We start from the raw sequence: 20,522 nt of genomic DNA on the forward strand, positions 1-20,522 counted from the left end.
GACCCTTGTTTAGCAATCTAGGATGGGGAAGCATGAAGGAATAAGACCCACCGAGGCTCATTCACTTGCACTAAACGATTGCTTACTGTTACATGAGAAAGAGGCCAAAGAAGAGCTAACTGAGGAGCCTCGTTCAGACAAGACAGTCCTAGCTCCCGTGAATGTTAGTTCTGTGAGCTGAGAATGAGCTTTGGGTCCAAAAACTCCCCCCACTCAGCTGCCGCTTGCCTTTCTCTTTCATGTGCCAGTTACAGGCACCAGCTCTAGTTAGTGGAAGCCACAGTTTCCCATTATGCCCAAAACAGAGAACTGTGGCTTGATGCCCACTTACCACCCAAAATCTTAAACCACACTTGGTATGTGGTTTAAGATCCTGGATAGTAAAGTGACATTAAACCACAGTTCCTGATTTCAGCAGAAATGAGCCTCAAAGAGAAATGAGTCCTGACCATTGCCCATCCTGGCTGGGGCTCAGCATCATCGGGAGTCACTCCTGCTATGAAGAGTGGCCTTCATTATGGACACTTCTGGCAAACATGTACCATGGTGTGTCCATTTCAAGGCACTGTTCACAATAAGCAGCACACATGGTGTAAATGATTGTGTAATAAACAAATCAAGGATATATGAATAGATCCTTGCTTCGTTTAATTTCCTCAGGTGATTCATTTTGCTTGTGGAAGAACCTTCAAGCTTGCTCTGAATCCAGGGTTGAACTGATGACATTTAGAACCACCTCCAAGGAATTTTGCTCCTCCCAGAGAAACCCTTTTGGCTCCCTCAAAAGTATCTCAAGATGCTTTGACTGATGAAGGATCACCATATTTTCTTTCAGCTTTTCTTTAGGCAGGTTCTCTGTAGCGATTACACCTAATCACTTCAAAATTACCCTTTTCACAACAGCCTTGAGGTCTGGAATAACTGATTATGGGATGGAAGGCAACCACATCACATTGAGAGTTAATGGTGGTGGGGAGGCTATAGCTCAGTGGTAAAGCACCTCCTAGGCATACAGAAGGTCTTGGGTTCAATCTCTCGCATCTCCAGGTAAGACCAGAAAAGGCACCTGCCTGAGACCCTCAACAGCCACTGCCAGTCAGTGCTGAATGTGCTAGATGAATCAGTACTGCATTGGGTAATATAAGGCAGCTTCGAACGTACCTGTGGTGACCAATTTTGTACTTACCATGACAGAGATGTGAAGGATCCTTAGCTCTTCTTCTGCTGATTCGCTCTGGGGTTCTTCTGTGGGTTCCAAACCGGGCAAGTTGGGTGTGCCATCTTGGTGGTGGATATGGAAGAGGAGTGTGCCATTTTCCAGCCATTGCTGCCTCCAGCGCACCAATGGGATGTCTTCAGTGTTGCCTGAGATCTCTGCGGATGAAAGAAGAAGACCAATACAACCAGGGAACTGCAGCACAAACCATCTTCCATGCTTTTGCATGGCTAGAACATAGCCTACTGTCTCGTCTGGGTCATGCCCACTTTTGCTCTGGTGATTGACAGGGGAAGGTGGCTCTCAGGCTGAAAGAGGTTCCTCACCCCAGATGTAAAGGGATGGATACGACCAGGGCTTTCTAGAACCAGATGCTTCAGGATGAAGGATGCACATGTAAATTTGTAAGTGTGTGTGTGTAATCACATCCATGCGAACTTGTCTTTTGAGATCAGGGCAGCTCTTTGGGGTTTTCCAGGTCAAGTCTGCTGAAGGACTAGACTATGGCTTCACAAAGCAGCAAAACCTGTTTATATGCAAATTTTCATTGGATGGCTGAACGTCATATGGACTTTGGCTGACACTTGAATTCATGAACCAGGCTGATGCTCCATTTTTTGCCCTCAAGTGACTTGTTAGAAGTCAGCTCCGTTTCCTCCAGCCCTCAATTCCTACTTTAAAAATGACACACACACCCTGTCTTATATCCTGCCAAATCCTCTTGCCTCAAAATCCTCTCAAAAATCCTTGCTTTTGAGGCACTATGTAAATAATAAATATTATTATCTGTTTTGCCTTTTCCTCGCTTTTCTGTATTAGGCCTTTCTCCCTCCAGGTTCTGATCCTCCAGCAAACAAGCTATTACTCACAAGGAGGGCGGACTTCTCTGGTTCGTCGTTGCTAGCTCTGAAGCCCACAGCGTACCTTGAGCTGGAATGCCAGCAAGGATTTAACCCAGTGAGCCACTTATGCAGCTCAGGCCCAAGGCAGGAGCTGCGACAAGATTAGCCTCAACAGCCTCTGGAAAGGTTTGAAGATACTCCCTTTCCCACAGGTTAAGTTGCTCACTAGTCTGAGTGATCATCCAGCTGCCCACCACTCAGGAGCACGTTGCAAACAGGCTTATCTGTTCCAGGTCTTAAGTTGATGTTGATTCTGGAGCAGATGTTGCTGATTAGTTATTATTGTTGATCTGTGCTTTTGAAATGTACTTCATTTCAGCCTATTTTGTTTGTGTAAAGGTAAAGGTGAAGGGACCCCTGACCATTAGGTCCAGTTGTGACTGACTCTGGGGTTGCGACACTCATCTCGCTTTACTGGCCGAGGGAGCCGGCATACAGCTTCTGGGTCATGTGGCCAGCATGACTAAGTAACCAGAGCAGCGCACGGAAACACCATTTACCTTCCCGCTGGTGCAGTACCTATTTATCTACTTGCACTGGTGTGCTTTCGAACCGCTAGGTTGGCAGGAACAGGGACTGAGCAAGGGGAGCTCACCCTGTCGCAGGGATTTGAACCGCCGACCTTCTGATCGGCAAGTCCTAGGCTCTGTGGTTTAACCCACAGTGCCACCCACGTCCCCATTTTGTTTGTGTATTTCAGTATTTATTCTATATTGCATGCTTTGTGTTGTGAGCCACCCAATATTCCTGTCTTAGAGAAAGGGCAAGGTATAAAAACTACACAGTGACTAAGTAAGCAACTGGATGACATGCTCAGCTGCAGATGAGCTTCAGTCTTCACCTTTGCTTTGCACCCCATTGCGTTTGCTCATGACTACCCAGGGGCAGGGGCTGTGTCTGCTGCTTCATCTACCTGTCTTATTGTTTCTACCAGTGAGACCCCTTGGCATAGTCTATTATCATCTTGCTTATTTAACCCTGATTCTTGATATGAGCTAATAGGCCAGGAGCAATTTTGCTTTTGCATGCCTGCCTGTGTTCACGGGGTGGAAAGGTAACATAACCATTCCCTCAACTCTGCAACAGGACTCAATTATATTGTAACTTGCCCTAGGATCCTATTATGAAGTGCAGGTTAAAGAGTTCCTTTCTAAAGAAAAATAACAACTAAATTTTGCGAGTTTCATAATGCTATTTCGGAAATATACATTCCGTCTTCCCATATACAGCCAGGCCCCAGCTATTTTGGCTCCTTCCATGGGGCAGGAATGGACAATGTGGTACCCTCCCAGGTGTTTTGGACCACAGTGCCTATCAGCCCCAGCCAACATGGCTAACGGTCAGGGGTGGTGTGATTTGTAGACCACATTGGCTGCTCCTGATGTAAGGTGGCTAGAACAGTAGAAGGTTTTTAAAGAAGAAGAGGCCAACTCTAGGATGGTTTATGATAGTGCCTAAGTCCACTGGGTGCAATCCTATGATGGGCACTCACGGAAAACAAGAGGCAGAATTACTCTCATCAGGTCCTACTGTATAACTCTCCCCGCATCCATCAGTTTGCTCCATGCATGGCACACTGCTGTTCCTCTGAGCATGCCACAACTCGGAAGGGCCACGAAAGGGCAGCTAAGTCCTTCTCATATCTTACTATCAGCATCTTTCAGCTTGTCATTCCTCAGGGTCCCGGCTCACCACAGGCTAACTTTCAGCAGAAGCAAGAGTAGAGCCACCCACAGAGGCCTCTAGGGCAAATCCAGAAGCAGATGAGACTCAACTGAACCACAGTGCACACTCAGAAGTGGAGCAGTGCACCAAATGCAAAGGCAGCTGGGAGGGAGAGAGAGAAGAGGGACAGAAAGATTATAGTTTGATCCAATGGGAGTTACTTCCCATCCTGCACTTTGTGAGGACTGCGCCTCTTCCCTCTCCATCCTTCCTTCCTCAAGGGCCAGGACGCTTAGCATCTGCTGCCATTCTGACTGCCGAACCAGCTGGGAGCCTAGAAAGGCCATTGTTCATTAGGTGCTAAGGTATCAGGCCACATCTGATGCCACTGAAGGGTAACGAGTGTTTTCCCTTACTGTTATTAACCCCTGGCTCCAGATGGCTATTTTTTAATCTAGGTGTTAGAAGTTAATGCCAAAGTTAATGGCTTCCCAACCAAGGCCTTAATGGGAGCCACACAGGGGAACCAAGCCGACCATCAATATCTTTCAAACTCTGAACCTGAAATCTGTGCTTTTTCAGCTCTTTCCCTTCTTGGCTCTAAATCTGGTATCCCATCATATAGATTCATGAGCTGTATCCTTTGCTCAGGGTAATGCAACAAATTCCCTATCACATAATTTAACATGCCAAGGACTCGTATCCCTGGCCCTTCCCTACTGAAGGTAATGTGTGCCGGCAGAACTAGGCTAAAGCTGAGACTGATAGTCCTTTTCAAGGTCATAATCAGTGTGGTTCACTGGCAGGAGTGAATGGTTGCCCCCTCCTGCAAAACTAGCAAGGCTTAAGGTTGGTGTACTGCAGAAGGACTTCTACGCCCCAGTTGCTGAGATCTGGATGCTATTAAGATGGATCTTAGTCCTGGACACAATCCTTCAGGAATTTTCTCTTCTGCAAGCTGGAGAGAAATGAGCAGGATAATCTCAAAGACAGCTAATTCCATGTCAGTCCAGCTACGTGGCCACATATGCAATTGTGTGGGGGACATACGTGGAAAAGGCTTGTGTAACCAAACTGGCCCCCATTGTCAGATTCCAAGCAAATGACTTAATTCTGAATTAAATGGCCAGCCCTGCTCCTCTATTTTTAAGAGGTATTGTTGTTACACCTTGGGCTCCTTTGGAAGAAAGGACAACATAACAAACAAACAAACAAACAAACAAACAAACTTGTTTTTCAAAACTGATAAAAAGAAAGGTATATAATTTAAGGTGCCAAATACTATTTGCATGAACACAATTATACACATAGAACATCTAACGATTTGCAGCAAACACTAACCTGTACAAAGGAGGCTTTGCAACATGATGTTGCAGTATGTAGAGATACGAAAACTGGAGAACACTGCAATTAACTGAGTTTAAATCTGTACCAGAGACTTACACTTGGATAAATTACAAGCAAGAGCCTTATTTATTTATTTATTTTTTATTATTCAAGTGATCAAGGATAATCTAGCCATAATCTATATAAACAGGTGATTGGTATTAAGGGGAGGGCTGTATATTTAGTCATTCAGCTTGTGATCACTATTTCTTTGTGCATATAACAGCAAATCATGCCATTCATCATTTGTGTTGGATTTTTAGTGAGCAAAGGTATTTGCTATCCTTATGCAATTTATGTTCACACCATTATAGAAGATTGAGATTGAGCCTATATCCATGTCAACAAAGCCTTGTCACCCAGAAAAGTGGTGTGCAGGTTTAATATTTTCATACTGTGTTGCCTAAAAACTGAAATGATATAATGATCCAAGCACTTGGAAATCCCGATGGGAGATGCTCTGAATCTTCTACATTGTTAAATGTAGTTCAGTCAAAAACAAAACGAAAAACAAAACTCCACGACATGTTGATCTTTCAAAATAATTGATGTGAACTAAACAGCAGTATTATTGCATTTGTATATGCATAAATCAGTCTCTTTTTAGCCTATTACAGCAAATTAGTAAAAGATGGATTAATTATTAAGCTGGGGGGGCAGGCTCACTCAAACTGGCCCCTCTGAGTACAACAGAATGGCCAGAGAGTAAGGGTGTCCAGCAAGCAGACAGTCCTGTTCTCTGTGGCAAGCTCCTCTGAGGAAGAAACTAAACTTTGCCTGGACATTGGAGTTACTTTCCTCTACAGCAAACCAGCATCAGCCATAGCAGGTAGCCACTCCAAGCAGAGGAAAAGCAGTCAGGAGTAGACAGCTTGCCCTCTCCCCTGTAGTTGATTTCCAGCTCAGATTCACCCCAAGGTGCCTTATCACTGATGGAGACCTCCTATGGGGTATCTGTATCTTTCAAGAGATTAGTAAAAGAGTCTAAGGGAGACAAGACGAGCAGAAAAATAACAGAGGGCGAAACATTAAAACTTAACCATCCTAATTGTCCACATGACAACAAAAAAACCCTTTCGCTACGGAGGGGAGTGTGTCATTCCCAGGGCCACATTCATCACACAAGTCAGCTAGGATGTTTGTATCAAGGTAATTAATATCTGTTAAAGGCAGACAGTCAAGGTAATGGCCATCTATTCTAAACCATCTGCCAGGAACTTGGCATGACAACTGAACATATTTGTGAAGGCGAGGTTAAACGGACAATTGTGGTGGGACTGGGGGGGGGGATGCATTATAGAGATGAGAAGGACTCAAACCTCAGCCCATTCCTGCAGGCTAATTTGTTTAAGTGCTCATTATGGCAACGGCCAAGAGGGCAACTGGAATCAGATATTATTTTAGCAAATTCAGGCTTGCTGCATGAAAATAAGACGGCTGGTTGTTCATCATCTATCCAGAGGGAGAACACTTAGCTGAAAGCTGGCTTTTGCTCCGGCATTTGCCTCTATGTGAAAAGTAAGAAGCCGCTGCTATTTTGTAATTCTCTGTTATCAGCGTCACACAAGCACCCATAACTGGGTTCCTTGCTTCTCTTTAAACCACGAAGAGAGATATGTTTGAAAATATGCAGCCATCATGTTGGAAGCCATTCCATTGCTCTTGGGGAGAGGCTCTGGTGCCACATACAGCCACTCCCTCTTTCATAAGCGTCTTCCCCATAGAAACAAAAATGAGATCATCACATCTTGCCAACACCCCTTTTAACAAAAAAATGCAAGAAGTACTCTGATGACTGCCTTGCCAGAGTAGTGTATGCTCTGGTTATCTCCTGCTTGGACTACTGCAATGCGCTCTACTTGGGGCTACCTTTGAAGGTGACTCAGAAACTACAACTAATCCAAAATGCGGCAGCTAGACTGGTGACTGGGAGCGGCCGCCAAGACCACATAACACTGGTCTTGAAAGACCAGCATTGGCTCCCAGTACGTTTCCGAGCACAATTCAAAGTGTTGGTGCTGCCCTTTAAAGCCCTAAACGGCCTCAGCCCAGTATACCTGAAGGAGTGTTTTTACCCCCATCATTCTGCCCAGACACTAAGGTCCAGCGCCGAGGGCCTTCTGGCAGTTCCCTCATTGTGAGAAGCGAAGTTACAGGGAACCAGGCAAAGGGCCTTCTCAGTAGTGGCACCTGCCCTGTGGAACGCCCTCCCACCAGATGTCAAAGAGAAAAATAATTACCAAACTTTCAGAAGACATCTGAAGGCAGCCCTGTTTAGGGAAGCTTTTAATGTTTGATGTATTACTGTATTTTAATATTTGGTTGGAAGCCGCCCAGAGTGGCTGGGGAAACCCAGCCAGATGGGCGGGGTATAAATAATAAATGATGATGATGATGATGAATCTGGCCAATGAGCTATCTAGGGCACCCTGTGCTCAACAGTGGCCAGTCAAATGGCAAAAGTGTGCGTGTGCGCGCGCGCGCACACACACACACACACACACAGTATATTCCTCAGTTACTGGTATTCAGTGGCACACTGCCTCTAATCCTGCCATTAGCATAAAACCATCATGACTAATAACCATTGATAGTCCTGTCCTCCATGAATTTGTGTAATCCCTTTTTTAAATAAATAAATAAATAAATAAATAAATAAATAAATAAATAAATAAATAAATTGTATTATTTATTATTTATACCCCACCCATCTTGCTGGGTTTCCCCAGCCACTCTGGGCAGCTTACAACAAAATATTAAAATACAATGGTCTGTTAAACATTAAAAGCTTCCCTAAACAGGGCTATTAAAGCCATCAGTTGGTGGCCATCACATCTTGAGGTGGTGAATTCTATAGTTTAACTATATGTTGTGTGAAGAAGCATTTCCTTTTCTCTGTCTTGAATTTCCCAACATTCAGGTTCATTGGGTGACCCCGAGGCTTTAAGTACTGCAGAAGGAAGGAAAGCCCCAAATGTTGTAACCTTCCCTCACAGGGGAATTGCTCCAAGCCCTTATTTTGTTTGCCCTTTTCTTCACTTTTTCCAGCTGAGAATAGAAATAAATGGACAATAGAGGGAGGTAAGCAGTGGAGCCCTCCAAGGATCATGATTAGAGCACGTACTTTTTAACTTGATCATAAATGATCTGGATTTAGGGAGACTGAGATTGCTAAAAATCCCAACGTTGTGTTTACACTAATGGAGTCTGAGCTGGTGATGGCTGATCAGGAAAGAAAGATCTTGGAATTGTGGCAGAAGGCTCAATGAAAATAGATGCCTGGTGTGTGGCAGCTATGAAAAAGGCCAACTCCACATTCAAAATAAAGCTATACTGTAATTGTATCTTTATAGATGGCCACAGGGACGCGGGTGGCGCTATGGGTAAAACCTCAGCGCCTAGGACTTTCCGATCGCATGGTCGGCGGTTCGAAACCCCGTGGCGGGGTGTGCTCCCGCCGTTCGGTCCCAGCGCCTGCCAACCTAGCAGTTCGAAAGCACCTCCGGGTGCAAGTAGATAAATAGGGACTGATTACCGGCGGGAAGGTAAACGGCGTTCCGTGTGCTGCGCTGGCTCACCAGATGCAGCTTGTCATGCTGGCCACGTGACCCGGAAGTGTCTGCGGACAGCGCTGGCTCCCGGCCTATAGAGTGAGATGAGCGCACAACCCTAGAGTCTGGCAAGACTGGCCCAAATGGGCAGGGGTACCTTTACCTTTACCTTTACCTTTTAGATGGCCACATTTAAGACTACTGACTACAGGTTCTGGTTGCCACACTAAAAAAAAATAATACAATCATACCTCGGGTTGAAGTAGCTTCGGGATAAGTATTTTCAGGTTGCGCACTGCGGCGACCTGGAAGTAACGGAGCGCGTTACTTCCGGGTTTCACCGCTCGCGCATTCGCAGACAGTCAAAATGACATCATGCGCATGCGCGGAAGCCGTGAATTGCGACCCACACACACACAGACGCGGGTTGCGTTTGCTTCAGGATGCGAACGGGGCTCCAGAATGGATCCGGTTCGCATCCAGAGGTACCACTGTACTTCTCTGCTTCCTGCTCTTTTTTCAGTTGTGTGTGAAGACTCCCAAAACCACCCCCTAAAATAAATACACAATAGAAACAGATTTTTTGTTTAATGTTTTTGGCAATAATTTTGGCCACAACTTCATTGAATTACAACATGTGAGTGGCTGCCTAGGCATTGGTTCCCGAATACCTAATCCTGCACCATGGCAGGAACAGGACTGACAACTGGGCTCCGCCAGAGGTCAGTAAGGGAAAACATACTGGGGCAGCACGGAGTTGAGTGCAGGCTCCAGTTCACCCCATATGCTCCCAGAGACTCTGGTGTGGCCCTAACCCCAGAAAGGGGATCGGACAAAAGCAAGGCGAGTCCCTGGGTTCCTTTAATAGAATTCCCTAGCAGCAGCAATGGAGGGGCAGGCACAGTCAACCACTTTCCCTCCACAAAACATTGAACCAATGCCTAACCACCAAATTACAAAGTTGTGACGATTTGCTACACGGTAGGCAAAAACAGGGGCGCGGGTGGCGCTGTGGGTAAAAGCCTCAGCGCCTAGGGCTTGCCGATCACAAGGTCGGCGGTTCGAATCCCTGCGGCAGGGTGCGCTCCCGTTGCTCGGTCCCAGCGCCTGCCAACCTAGCAGTTCGAAAGAACCCCCAGGTGCAAGTAGATAAATAGGGACCGCTTACTAGCGGGAAGGTAAACAGCGTTCCGTGTGCTGCGCTGGCTCGCCAGATGCAGCTTTGTCACGCTGGCCACGTGACCCGGAAGTGTCTTCGGACAGCGCTGGCCCCCGGCCTCTTGAGTGAGATGGGCGCACAACCCTAGAGTCTGTCAAGACTGGCCCGTACGGGCAGGGGTACCTTTACCTTTTAGGCAAAAACCAAATGGCAACAGCCAACCAGCTAAATGGCAAAATTCCTACCAGGCCCCTGCTCCAAAAACAGACGACCCCTAGACAGGCATAGCAAGGCCAAACAACAGCCCAAAATAAAGGGAAGGAGGGCGGGTGATCTGATGCATGTCGAAGGAAAGAGAAAGCTCTCAGCGACGTGCAGCAGCCTATATAGCCCCTCAGCAGCCAAAAGAAAACCCAACAGGCCAAATTTCTGCCCCAGCAACCAAGGGGCAACAGGTGGGGTGTTGTGGCTATCCAAACGATCCCGCCCCACAACAGGGAGGCAGTTTAGGTGATCTCACCACAACACGTGCTCTCCCTGATTGAGGACACGATCCACCAAGCCACCAGGCTCTTCTTCTCCCATGCCTGTAAATTTACTCAGGAAGATTTGATGTCGGGCTTTGTCACAACCTCTTTGAAAGTCCAAATATACAATGGCTGGATTTTTTCATTCTTCCTTTTGGTGTCCCTTATTTTGTCAAAGCTGGTGTTCCTTTTTGTTCTCCAAATTTGGGCAAGACTTCGGTTTTCTGAAGGGAGCCTTCTTGCATCTTTCCTTGCCTGTGGCTTGTTAAACACACTGGCAGGGTGGGAACTTTCCTGACCTGCTGTATAAATTCTAGCTGAGCTTCTTTTATTGTGGTTTTGAATAACTCCCATGGGATGTGGAGAGACTTGACCCTCTTTCCCTTTCAACTTCCTTAAACCAGGCTCCTTGTTTTTGATAGGTTTCCTCTTCTGTAGTCTTGGCAATTGTACATCAGATTCACTCCATATAGCACTGTGCTCATCGTTTCCAATTAGTCTGGCAACACATCATATACCAGGTTCTAGGTGCCACTTAGGATTAAGTCCAGGGCAGAATGACTCCCTTCTGGCTGGTACCATGGTCAGTTGTTCTCAGACACAGTTGTTTAGAGTATTTAGAAATTTTATTTTAACAGAAATCACCTATTTCTACAACATTTCTCCTTTCAATGCCTCCCTGATTTTCATTCTTCAGTTCAGGATCACCCTGAACATTTCAGTGGAAGGGGATGGAAATTCAAGATCTGTCATGAGCGTTCGCAGATCTACAAAAATAAATACAGTGGTACCTTGCAAGACGAATGCCTCGCAAGACAAAAAACTCGCTAGACGAAAGGCTTTTTTGTTTTTTGAGCTGCTTCGCAAGACGATTTTCCCTATGGGCTTGCTTCGCAAGACGGAAACGTCTTGCAAGTTTGCTTCCTTTTTCTTAACACCGTTAATCCAGTTGCGACTTGACTTCGAGGAGCAACTCATAGAACGCGATGTGGTAGCCTTTTTTGAGGTTTTTAAAGACTTTGGTGATTTTTGAAGCTTTTCCAAAACTTTCCTGACACCGTGCTTCGCAAGACGACAAAACTCGCGGAACGAATTAATTTCGTCTTGCAAGGCACCACTGTATCTGCCCCCACAAACAACAACCCAGCATCCACTCAGAACTCAAACACTGCAAAGTGAAATCCCAAAGTCCTTTTTTTTAAAAGAAAAAATTGATTTTGTTTATACGATTTCAACATTGTACGCCACAAGCACCTATTTCCTCCAAATTCACTCCACCCGCAGAGTTACAGCATAGAAGCTTTTTAATACACCAGCATGCCAAATAAAAAGAAAGATGGAAAGAAGACCTGGCTGAGTGCAGCTCGTTCATTTATCTTTCCTGAAGGGAGGGAGGGAAGGAGGATCTGTCACAGGGTCCAGAGACCAGCAATGCTGAGAGACTGATCAGTGCAAAGGACTTTTGGGTCTAATCAAGCGTGTTTCAGAGTTACAAGAATTGGATAAAGTCATAAATCTGCCCACGGCTCAAGGAAATGGGGGCAATTAAGCCTGCAGGTGTGTATAATTGTCAAATTGATGATCTATATAAATCAGCAAGGTCTTGAATGTGGCAGGCTTAGTACGGCTGGGAAACGGGCTTCTTGCAAGAGGCTCTGAAGCAGCAGGAGGTCACTCGCCTGTGGAAAGCAAAGCACCGAGAGAAATCCGTTTCACCTTCATTGAGCCGCTTCCTTCTGCATTCATCGTAATCAGTCTCTCAGCAGCAAGTTATGTCAGAGACTTCAAGTAATTGGCACAAAGAGATGACAGATGTATCTCTTAGTGGTTACAGTTAGACATGCCCTGAATATTTGTGATTTCCGACTTCCAGTGTGGAAAGCCCCATCTTTGTTGTGGTGGATAAGTGTTTGGAAAAGGCAGCAAGTTTAAGTTAGTGATGCAATGAAAATGTATTGGCAGGATGCACAATTAAGGACCAAGCACAGGTGTTTATATGCCTGTTGACTTTGTCCACAGAGTTTTCCTGGCAGAGATACTGGAGTGGCTTGCCGGTTCCTGCTCCAGGTGGATCATGTTTGATCAAAACTCTCCACTACGAGCTGTCCATCTTGGGTGCCCCTGCACGGCATAGCTCATAGCTTCTCTGAGTTATTCAAGCCCCTTCACCACGACAAGGCAGTTATCCATGAAGGAATTATGGCGCTGGAGGAGACTCTTGAGAGTCCCATGGACTGCAAGAAGATCAAACCTATCCATTCTGAAGGAAATCAGCCCTGAGTGCTCACTGGAAGGACAGATCCTGAAGCTGAGACTCCAATACTTTGGCCACCTCATGAGAAGAGAAGACTCCTTGGAAAAGACCCTGATGTTGAGAAAGATGGAGGGCACAAGGAGAAGGGGATGACAGAGGATGAGATGGTTGGACACTGATCTCGAAGCTACAAACATGAGTTTGACCAAGCTGTGGGAGGCAGTGGCAGACAGGAGTGCCTGGCGTGCTCTGGTTCATGGGATCAAGAGGAGTTGGACACAACTAAACAACAACAACAGGTGCTTATGAACTGCTCAGTAGATTTAATTGTGTATGCCATTCAACATGGAAATTTTCAACGGACAAAATGATGCCCATTTATGTTTACTGTGGATAATAACAATGCACATGTGATGTGAGGAACAGTGATTTAGAGCTGCATTAGGATAACGGCCAATCTACTTTTGTAGATACATGTCCCAAACATATGCGCATGCAGGAAAGCTATCTATCTATCTATGTATCTAACTATCTATCTGACAGGTTTTCCATTATTTCCTGCCTCCCTAGATTTCAGAGCCAGGACATATTGCATTCCACATTAGGGTTGATTGCCATTAGAATGATTTCCCAATCAAGACGTTTCTTTTGAGAATATTGAATGTGCATGGCTGCAACCTTGCAGGTGAGCACAAAAGGTTAACAGCCTACTGGACAATATGTACCTAGACACAGGACAATGTGATATCCCTGTGTCATAGGCTGTAGGCTGAGAAGGAATTATTACTTGCTCCAGACACGTGGCTGAGTGGCCACTTGCAAGGCTGCATTAATGACTGAGAAAAAGGTGGAATTGAGAAAGGGCCATAGCTCAATGGAAGATTTCTGACAACAGGCCAAGAAATTACCTCTGAGACCTTGGCAAATCACTACCAGTAGGAGCAATAGACAGCGCTAGATTTTATGAGGCAATATAAGGCAGATTCTTGTATCCTGAAGTATGACAGAGGGTTACAAAATTAGGAGTGTTATGAACAGTGTGACTGGAGAGAAATCTTTCCTCTATCTCTCGTTGACCTGAAAATCACCCAGTGAAGCAGTAGACTCAGGCAATGTACTGGGACACTTTTATGTAATATTTACAAATCTGACCCACAAAAAGATTACGAACCTGCCTGTCCACGCATATCAAAGTTCGTCGTAAGAAAGATTCTTCCAATTTACAAAATGCCCCCACTTCAAAAAGGCAATCAGATAAATGTTTGTTTCCAAGCTTGACCCAGCAAGATCTTACTCACCAGGCCAGGTCTTGGCTTGGCTTGGAACCACTGGTGCCAACTCCAGGGGGCCCTGGGGGCCTGGGCACCCAGAAACAATTCACTGTGGGTGCCCAGCCCCCCCCCCACGGCTGCCCGCTGCTTTACTTGCAGATGTTTGGCACCTCTGCGGCGACTGGACCACCACGGGGCCTCTGTTGGGGCTCGCTGCTGCCACAGAAGCACAAAATCAGTGCTGGAGAGTGGCAGTGGCATGAGACATGACATTATATCATGATGTTACTGTTGGGATACTGCCAGGGAGACAAAATCCATCAAGCCCCCATGCTGTCTCTGGACGACCCATCGATCTCTCGTAGAAACGCAGTATCAATCAATTAGCGACATGAGCCCCAGAAATAGCTTGCCACATTCCAGAGCTCTTGCACGCTCTATCAGCAGAATTCGCACAGTGAAAGATGCACGTAGGAGAGCATATTTACAACTTTATTCAGCGTTGGTCAGAACAAAGAGAAAACATGACTGCCTGCTTCAATGTCTCAGGCACAGAGAGAAAACGAAAGCATAGACACAACAGAAACATCCTGTGAACAGGAAATATGCAGGCTGTGACACAAACATCCTGTTCCCTTTTAAGGTGGAATGGAAATATCCTAACAGTTACGTCGCATGTGCACCGCTGGACACCCACAGCACCCACAGGCTGGGGCCCAAGTTGGCACCTCTGACTGGAACTCACTGCCTATGCACAATCGCTTGGCAAATCATACCTTCCAACATTTCTCCAATGAAAATAGAGAATCCTATTACATATCCTCCAACACTTCTTCTCCATTGAAAATAGGGATACCCTAAGGGAAAGTGGGACATTCCAGGATCAAATCAGAAACCAGGATGGCTTCTGTAAATCCAGGACTGTCCCTGGAAAATAGAGACTCTTGGAGGGTCTGCAGTGATGACCAAAAGGCTTGCTTTTGTGTTGCAACCGGAAGGCTGCCAGAGCTACTCAGTAAGGTTAAGAGGCTACCCATGCGTTTTCTTATTTCCCAGCCTGGAACATCTCAAGGGAAATATTAAAGACACCCCCATCCTGCTGCCCTGTGTCATGACACCAGAGGACCCACTCAGGATGGAACTGCAGGACACAGCAAATACAGGACTCCCCAACTCATGCTTGCCAAATAGTCAGGCCTGAGCATGGGTACTAGTCACACTGGGATCCGATGAACAGTGTGTGTGTGAGAGAGAGTGTGCATGTTTTCCCAAGCCGCTCGGCACTCTCCTGGTTTCAAAGGTAAGGTTTGTGATGAGGGTCTCTCCCACAAATGCATGCCTGACCCATTCCACACACAAAAATGTAATAGCAACTAGCTATTTCCACTCGCTGGAACAGTATGCCAAATTAAACAAGACAGCTCTGGAAGCCTTCTGACCAATCAAATCCAAGCAACAAAAGTTTATAAAGACTCTGAGCTTGTTAGATTAAAGGCCCTAAACAGCAGAGGTCATTAGTGCTCTATGAAAGTCTGTCCTTCTATAAACCTTTCCAATTCTGCAGCATCCCTACTCAGCCAAGACCATTCAAAGCAATTCACAGATGAGATATTTGAGGCAAACAACACTTTGTGCTACAAACGTCCATGTCCCCATCTCCTTTGCAATAGAGAAGGGATGGGAGTGCTTAACCCTTCCCTTTCCAACCATTTCCCCACTGAGACATGTTCAGGAAGTGTTCAGGAAGGGTCAGCTCAAGCAAAGTTAATCCATAAAGGAAGTACTTTATACACCTCCCTATGGAAGAGGAGGAACCAATGGCCAGCTTGGGCAGGTAAAGTCAAGCCAGATCCAGATAGCTACAGTGATTTGGTTCCCCGCGATGGTTGACAGATCCTGACACCTTCTTTTACAGTACAAACCAAACAATCTTGGATATATTTGGTATACCTTTTTTCCCCCCATTCCAGAAGGAAGACAAGTCAATTTCACCCTACTCCTTTACTCAACTGCACATTATTCTATGAATAGCTAATAGGACTTAGGAAGATACATACATAAATGTATGTGTACATTTTTTTCATTTATCTGAATTACTTCCATAGACACATTGCAAGCAGCGACGGGGTTTTGATCTGTTTTTTAAACCATTCCACTTCTTACAAAACCCACAAAATAGGTCATTTTTTTCATTTGCTTGTTGAAAAATAGTCTCTTGGGATTGTTCTTGGTGCTCATTAATATCAGCTGAAACATTCCCATCGACTTCAATTGACTTAAAAAAAAAACCTATTCTGGCTCCCACTAACATTAGTTCCTCACTATTTCAACAGAGCTGGGTTCAGGCCCACCTTTTCCTTTGAAAGAACCAATCTTTGAAACTTCAGCAGATAAAACTCACAGGAACATTTCTGGAGATAGCTGTGAAGTTTGAAGACACAGGGTGACCAGGTTGCAAATTGGTTATCTGACTGGATTATCTACTTAAATTAATTCCTTATTTTTAAAAGAAATCTAATCCTGCTGTGTTAGTGTATATTTTTTTTATTCCCCTTTCTTTCTTTCAAAGGGGAACTTTTGGGTCCTTTTTCAGCACAATTCTTTGGTCAGGAAGGCAAGAGTGCAACAAAGCAGGTTTTCTTTCAAAAAAGCATTGCAATTGATTCTGCCTCAGCCAATTTCTTAGGGATTTTGCATCAAGCAAAGCACATGAACAAAGTGCTGCCTGAAGATCTCTGTGCAAGTCAGAAGCTTACATTCTCTTTCTTCGGTAAAAGACAAAACCCCACCCCCCTCCTGTTCTGTGTCTTCCACCCTTCCCCATATATTTCACCACACTGGCCCCATCTTTTCTTGCTGCCTTCAGGCCTTCCCCTACCATGCTGCTTTAAACTTCTGATATTGCCCCACTTGCCTCTGCCAAGCAGTCAACACACTCTCCTCCTTCCTTCCACAAAATCTCCCAGGGATTCCCAGAGTCACCCATATTTTCAGAATTTTCTGCTAACAGTCAATTGGCTTTTTAGTACAACCCTCTCTGCTCTTAGCACACCCTTTCCTCTATGATTTCTTACACCCAAATCTTATTCCGCCATCCCAGTTGCAAGAGCAGAGGCAACAGGTTACGGTGCTGCCGCTGAGGCTACACTTGGTGCTCGTAAGCGGAGCAGCCACGACATTTTTGAAAGGTAATACACGGGTTGCACTGTTTTGCTCTTGAGTCTACACAACAGTTGCGGCACCTTTGGCCCAGATGTTGATGGACTCCAACTCCCAGCGACATCTGGAGGAGTGTGACAAGATTGGTGACAGGAGATTCTTTTAGGTCAGAGTGTTTTCAAGAAAGACAAAAATGACACAAATCTTCCTTGAAATAACCCTTTATTGATTAACAGGTAATAACTAATAAGAACTCATTCACTCCTCTCATTCACACCTACCAGATGGGCGGACTCACTAAAAAAGGTGATCTTTTCCAAGATTCAGTGGGCGGCCACCTCTGCAGCAGGATAGCAACGTTCTGTGCCAAGGACTTCCCAGCCTTTATATAGTTTCAGGTTCAATCCCCATATGGGACAGCTGCATTTTCTTTGTATTGCAGGGGGTTGTATTTGCAGGGGGTTGAACTAAATGATAGCTTTCGTCACATTATCTTCATGAATAATTATTAGTCTCAGCATATCCTTTAAGAACAGTTCATATCCTTTCAGAACAGTTCTTTGCCTCAGTATGTCCTCCGACTCATTCAAACATCTGGCACACCCTGTTTTGCACATTCCAGTAGCTGGTTCACCAGTTCAACGGTCCCTTGAACTCTGAACATTGAAGCCAAAGGTTTCCTACCCAAATCTACACATATGATCCAGGCTTTTAAATAGCCCCCTTCCTGTTTACCTGCAACAGGCAAGAATCTCCTTTTATCAGAGGTTCAGCACCAGAATCACACCCAGGACCACTGGCTATGAACTAGCTAGTTGGGACCAATAAGGGGGGTCATACTCCCATGTAAAGTGGCTTGTGCCAACAATACCACCACCAACGGTTCCTTTCTTTCGGGAGTAAAAGCAAAAATGCTTGTAGGGCCTCGAACCAGCGGTGACCAATGGAAGGCTACCTATTCTTCCTCCTGTTAGTTCTCTCTTTTTGTCATGTAGCTTGTGTTCCTCACACTTTTACTTCCTATGTTCCTTCTTCACCAGCCAGTCTTTGTTTCTGCGTCCTAGTGTTATGGTCCCTTTTGTTGAAGCTCCTGACTCCATAGTGGACATGTGTCAACTTGTGCTCAGAATGGCATTGTTTGCTTGGAGTTAATATAAGATAACTTTATATTAATATTTTAAATGGCAGTCTTACTTGACTATTTCTGCACACCATTGCAATATATACCAAACTCCAACAGTTAGGTGTTTGTTTGTCTGTTTAAGAAAAGGAGAATGAAAAAAGAATAGGAACAGAGACAGGGAGAGACCACCAGATACAGAAGACAGGGGCCATCCTTCAATCAAACAAACAAACAAACAAACAAACAGTAAGAGGGGATAACTGGAACAGCAATAATGAGAAACACTGGGCCCATCCCAAAGTACTTCCAAAAAAACACAGGATGTGCAAAAACTCAACTATTGTATCCCAAAGAAAACATGAAGTTTTAGCAAATTTGCTTCTAACTTGCAGTCTCTGCCTGTAAAGACACCATTTCCCAAAAACTGATTTGATTTGAGGAGTCCATATTCCTTTGACATAGATTATTTTTTCTTTTCTTATTTTTTCTAGCCATAGAATACGAATGCTTGTGCCATCTCAGTCCAGATACTCAGTGTACTAGTGTAAGGTATTCATTGGCTGTTAACATTACATAAATGTCTTCCACCGACACTTTAGCCTTATGCTAAACTGCAGTCCTGCCGCTCTGGGCTTGTTTTGTGTGTGTTTTAAATACTCAAAGTGTCCTGTTATAGAAAGTTCCAAAGGTCGCAGTGAAACCTCGCTCACATCCTGTTAATATTAAGTGAAGCACTAAGTGCCTTTTGGGCATTGAATCAAAGCTCCATTGGGAGGAGTCACATAAGATTCCAGTTTTCCTGATCCTAAAGGCACAAACAGCCCTTTACAGAAAAAAAAGAGAGAGAGATGAAGCAAAAGTGGAAAAGGTATGTTTTCTTTCCAAACTCCAGGATGCTCTGATAACGAGAAAAGTTGGGAAGCTGTTCTAGTTAGGATAATAACACAATCCACCCAAAGACAGGTTAAAACACTTTAAAGTCCATTAAATTCAGTGTGAAAAAACAAAGGTCATTATTATCTTTGCATTGCAATTTAATATACTTCACGTTGGCTCGGGGGGGCTCCATCTATTCTACCCTTTGAGGTGACCACAGCCTACTGAACTTACAGTATTGTATTTAAGCCAGCTTTTCCTTCTTATGGAACAGGAGGTGTCTATGTTGGGCATGTCATCAGCAGTACATTACACCATGGGCACAGATTCCCCTGTAATCTTCTGGTAAGAACTCTGTTGACCTACAGGAGCTGGAACATAGGAACAACTAGATGAATATCTAGCTGGACTGTACTACCTCAGATTATGGATAGGTTTTAATCCTGCCCCCACATTACAAAGAAATACTATGCACATATGAAACTGGCATTTAAAGAGGAGTTCCAACCTAACCACCTTCCTAGTGGCTTGCAGGGAATTTTTAATGGGGGAGGACATCCAAGCTTGCACTCTTGAAGTGGTACAGCTCAACTAGGGCTCTGGGGTACACATGGAGGGCTTAGCTCTCACACATTGCAAATAATATTAGTCTGTGCATGTGCAATGGTCATCAACATTCTGCCCAAGCATTAAGGGTTTCCAAGTCTGAACAACAGGGGTGCATTAGCAGTCATTTTCTGTTGGAGTTGTGGCTCCTCCACAACTTCCTATGCATTGCTCTGGAAGAATCCCATGCCACATAACACCAACATAGCTCCATTGAGTGGAGAAAGCAGGTGATCTGAATTTCTGTATGCTTGAGCTTACTTCTGCAAGCTCCTCAAGCCAAGTCATCTGACAAAAAGGCAAAACAAAATCATACCCAAAACACAACCTTGGCAGGTATGAGAGGCTCAGCACATGCTTTAGAACCTTTTTGCAATGTGTTGGGGTTTCAAGGCAGCCATGCCCAAGTTCCATGCTAGTTGAGTCTAGGTGGAAAGTTAGAAGGTAGAAAGTTTGGATGAGTAAATAATTATTTTGGCTGTGTACTTTAACATTCCTCTCTCTCTCTCTCTCTATATATATATATATTTGTGTGCAATTGTTTTTGTCACATTCTATTGTTTCTGTTTACCAAGACTGCTCTCCACCCTGAGCCCCCAGGGATAGAGAGGGCTATCTATCTAAGTAAAAAGAATAAAATAAAATATGTCAGCCCAGTGCTGAAAACAGCTGTGGGCTATATTGCTTCCTACGGGAACTCAGTGTTTTCTTTAGGATAATTATTCCAACTCAAGAGATATTACCTGCACAAGCACATATACTGAGAGGACAGATATATGTGAAAGTCTAAATCAATGTTCCCCAAGTGAAAGTTTGACTCCAGTTGG

The 20,522-nt window shown here is 44.8% G+C and overlaps 1 protein-coding gene across 3 annotated transcripts in view; it reads right to left on the bottom strand.

Moving 5' to 3' along the window:
• Positions 1-20,522, bottom strand: part of ASTN1 (astrotactin 1) — a 222,469-nt gene that overhangs the window by 141,104 nt on the left and 60,843 nt on the right. For all 3 annotated transcript variants that reach the window (XM_028732343.2, XM_028732345.2, XM_077928222.1), the window contains exon 2: positions 1,187-1,374. In XM_028732343.2, the coding sequence (XP_028588176.2) occupies positions 1,187-1,374 (188 nt within the window). The remainder of the gene's footprint in view (positions 1-1,186; positions 1,375-20,522) is intronic.

The sequence above is a fragment of the Podarcis muralis genome, chromosome 5 (assembly GCF_964188315.1).
Source record: "Podarcis muralis chromosome 5, rPodMur119.hap1.1, whole genome shotgun sequence".
In the NCBI taxonomy this organism is placed as follows: domain Eukaryota; kingdom Metazoa; phylum Chordata; class Lepidosauria; order Squamata; family Lacertidae; genus Podarcis; species Podarcis muralis.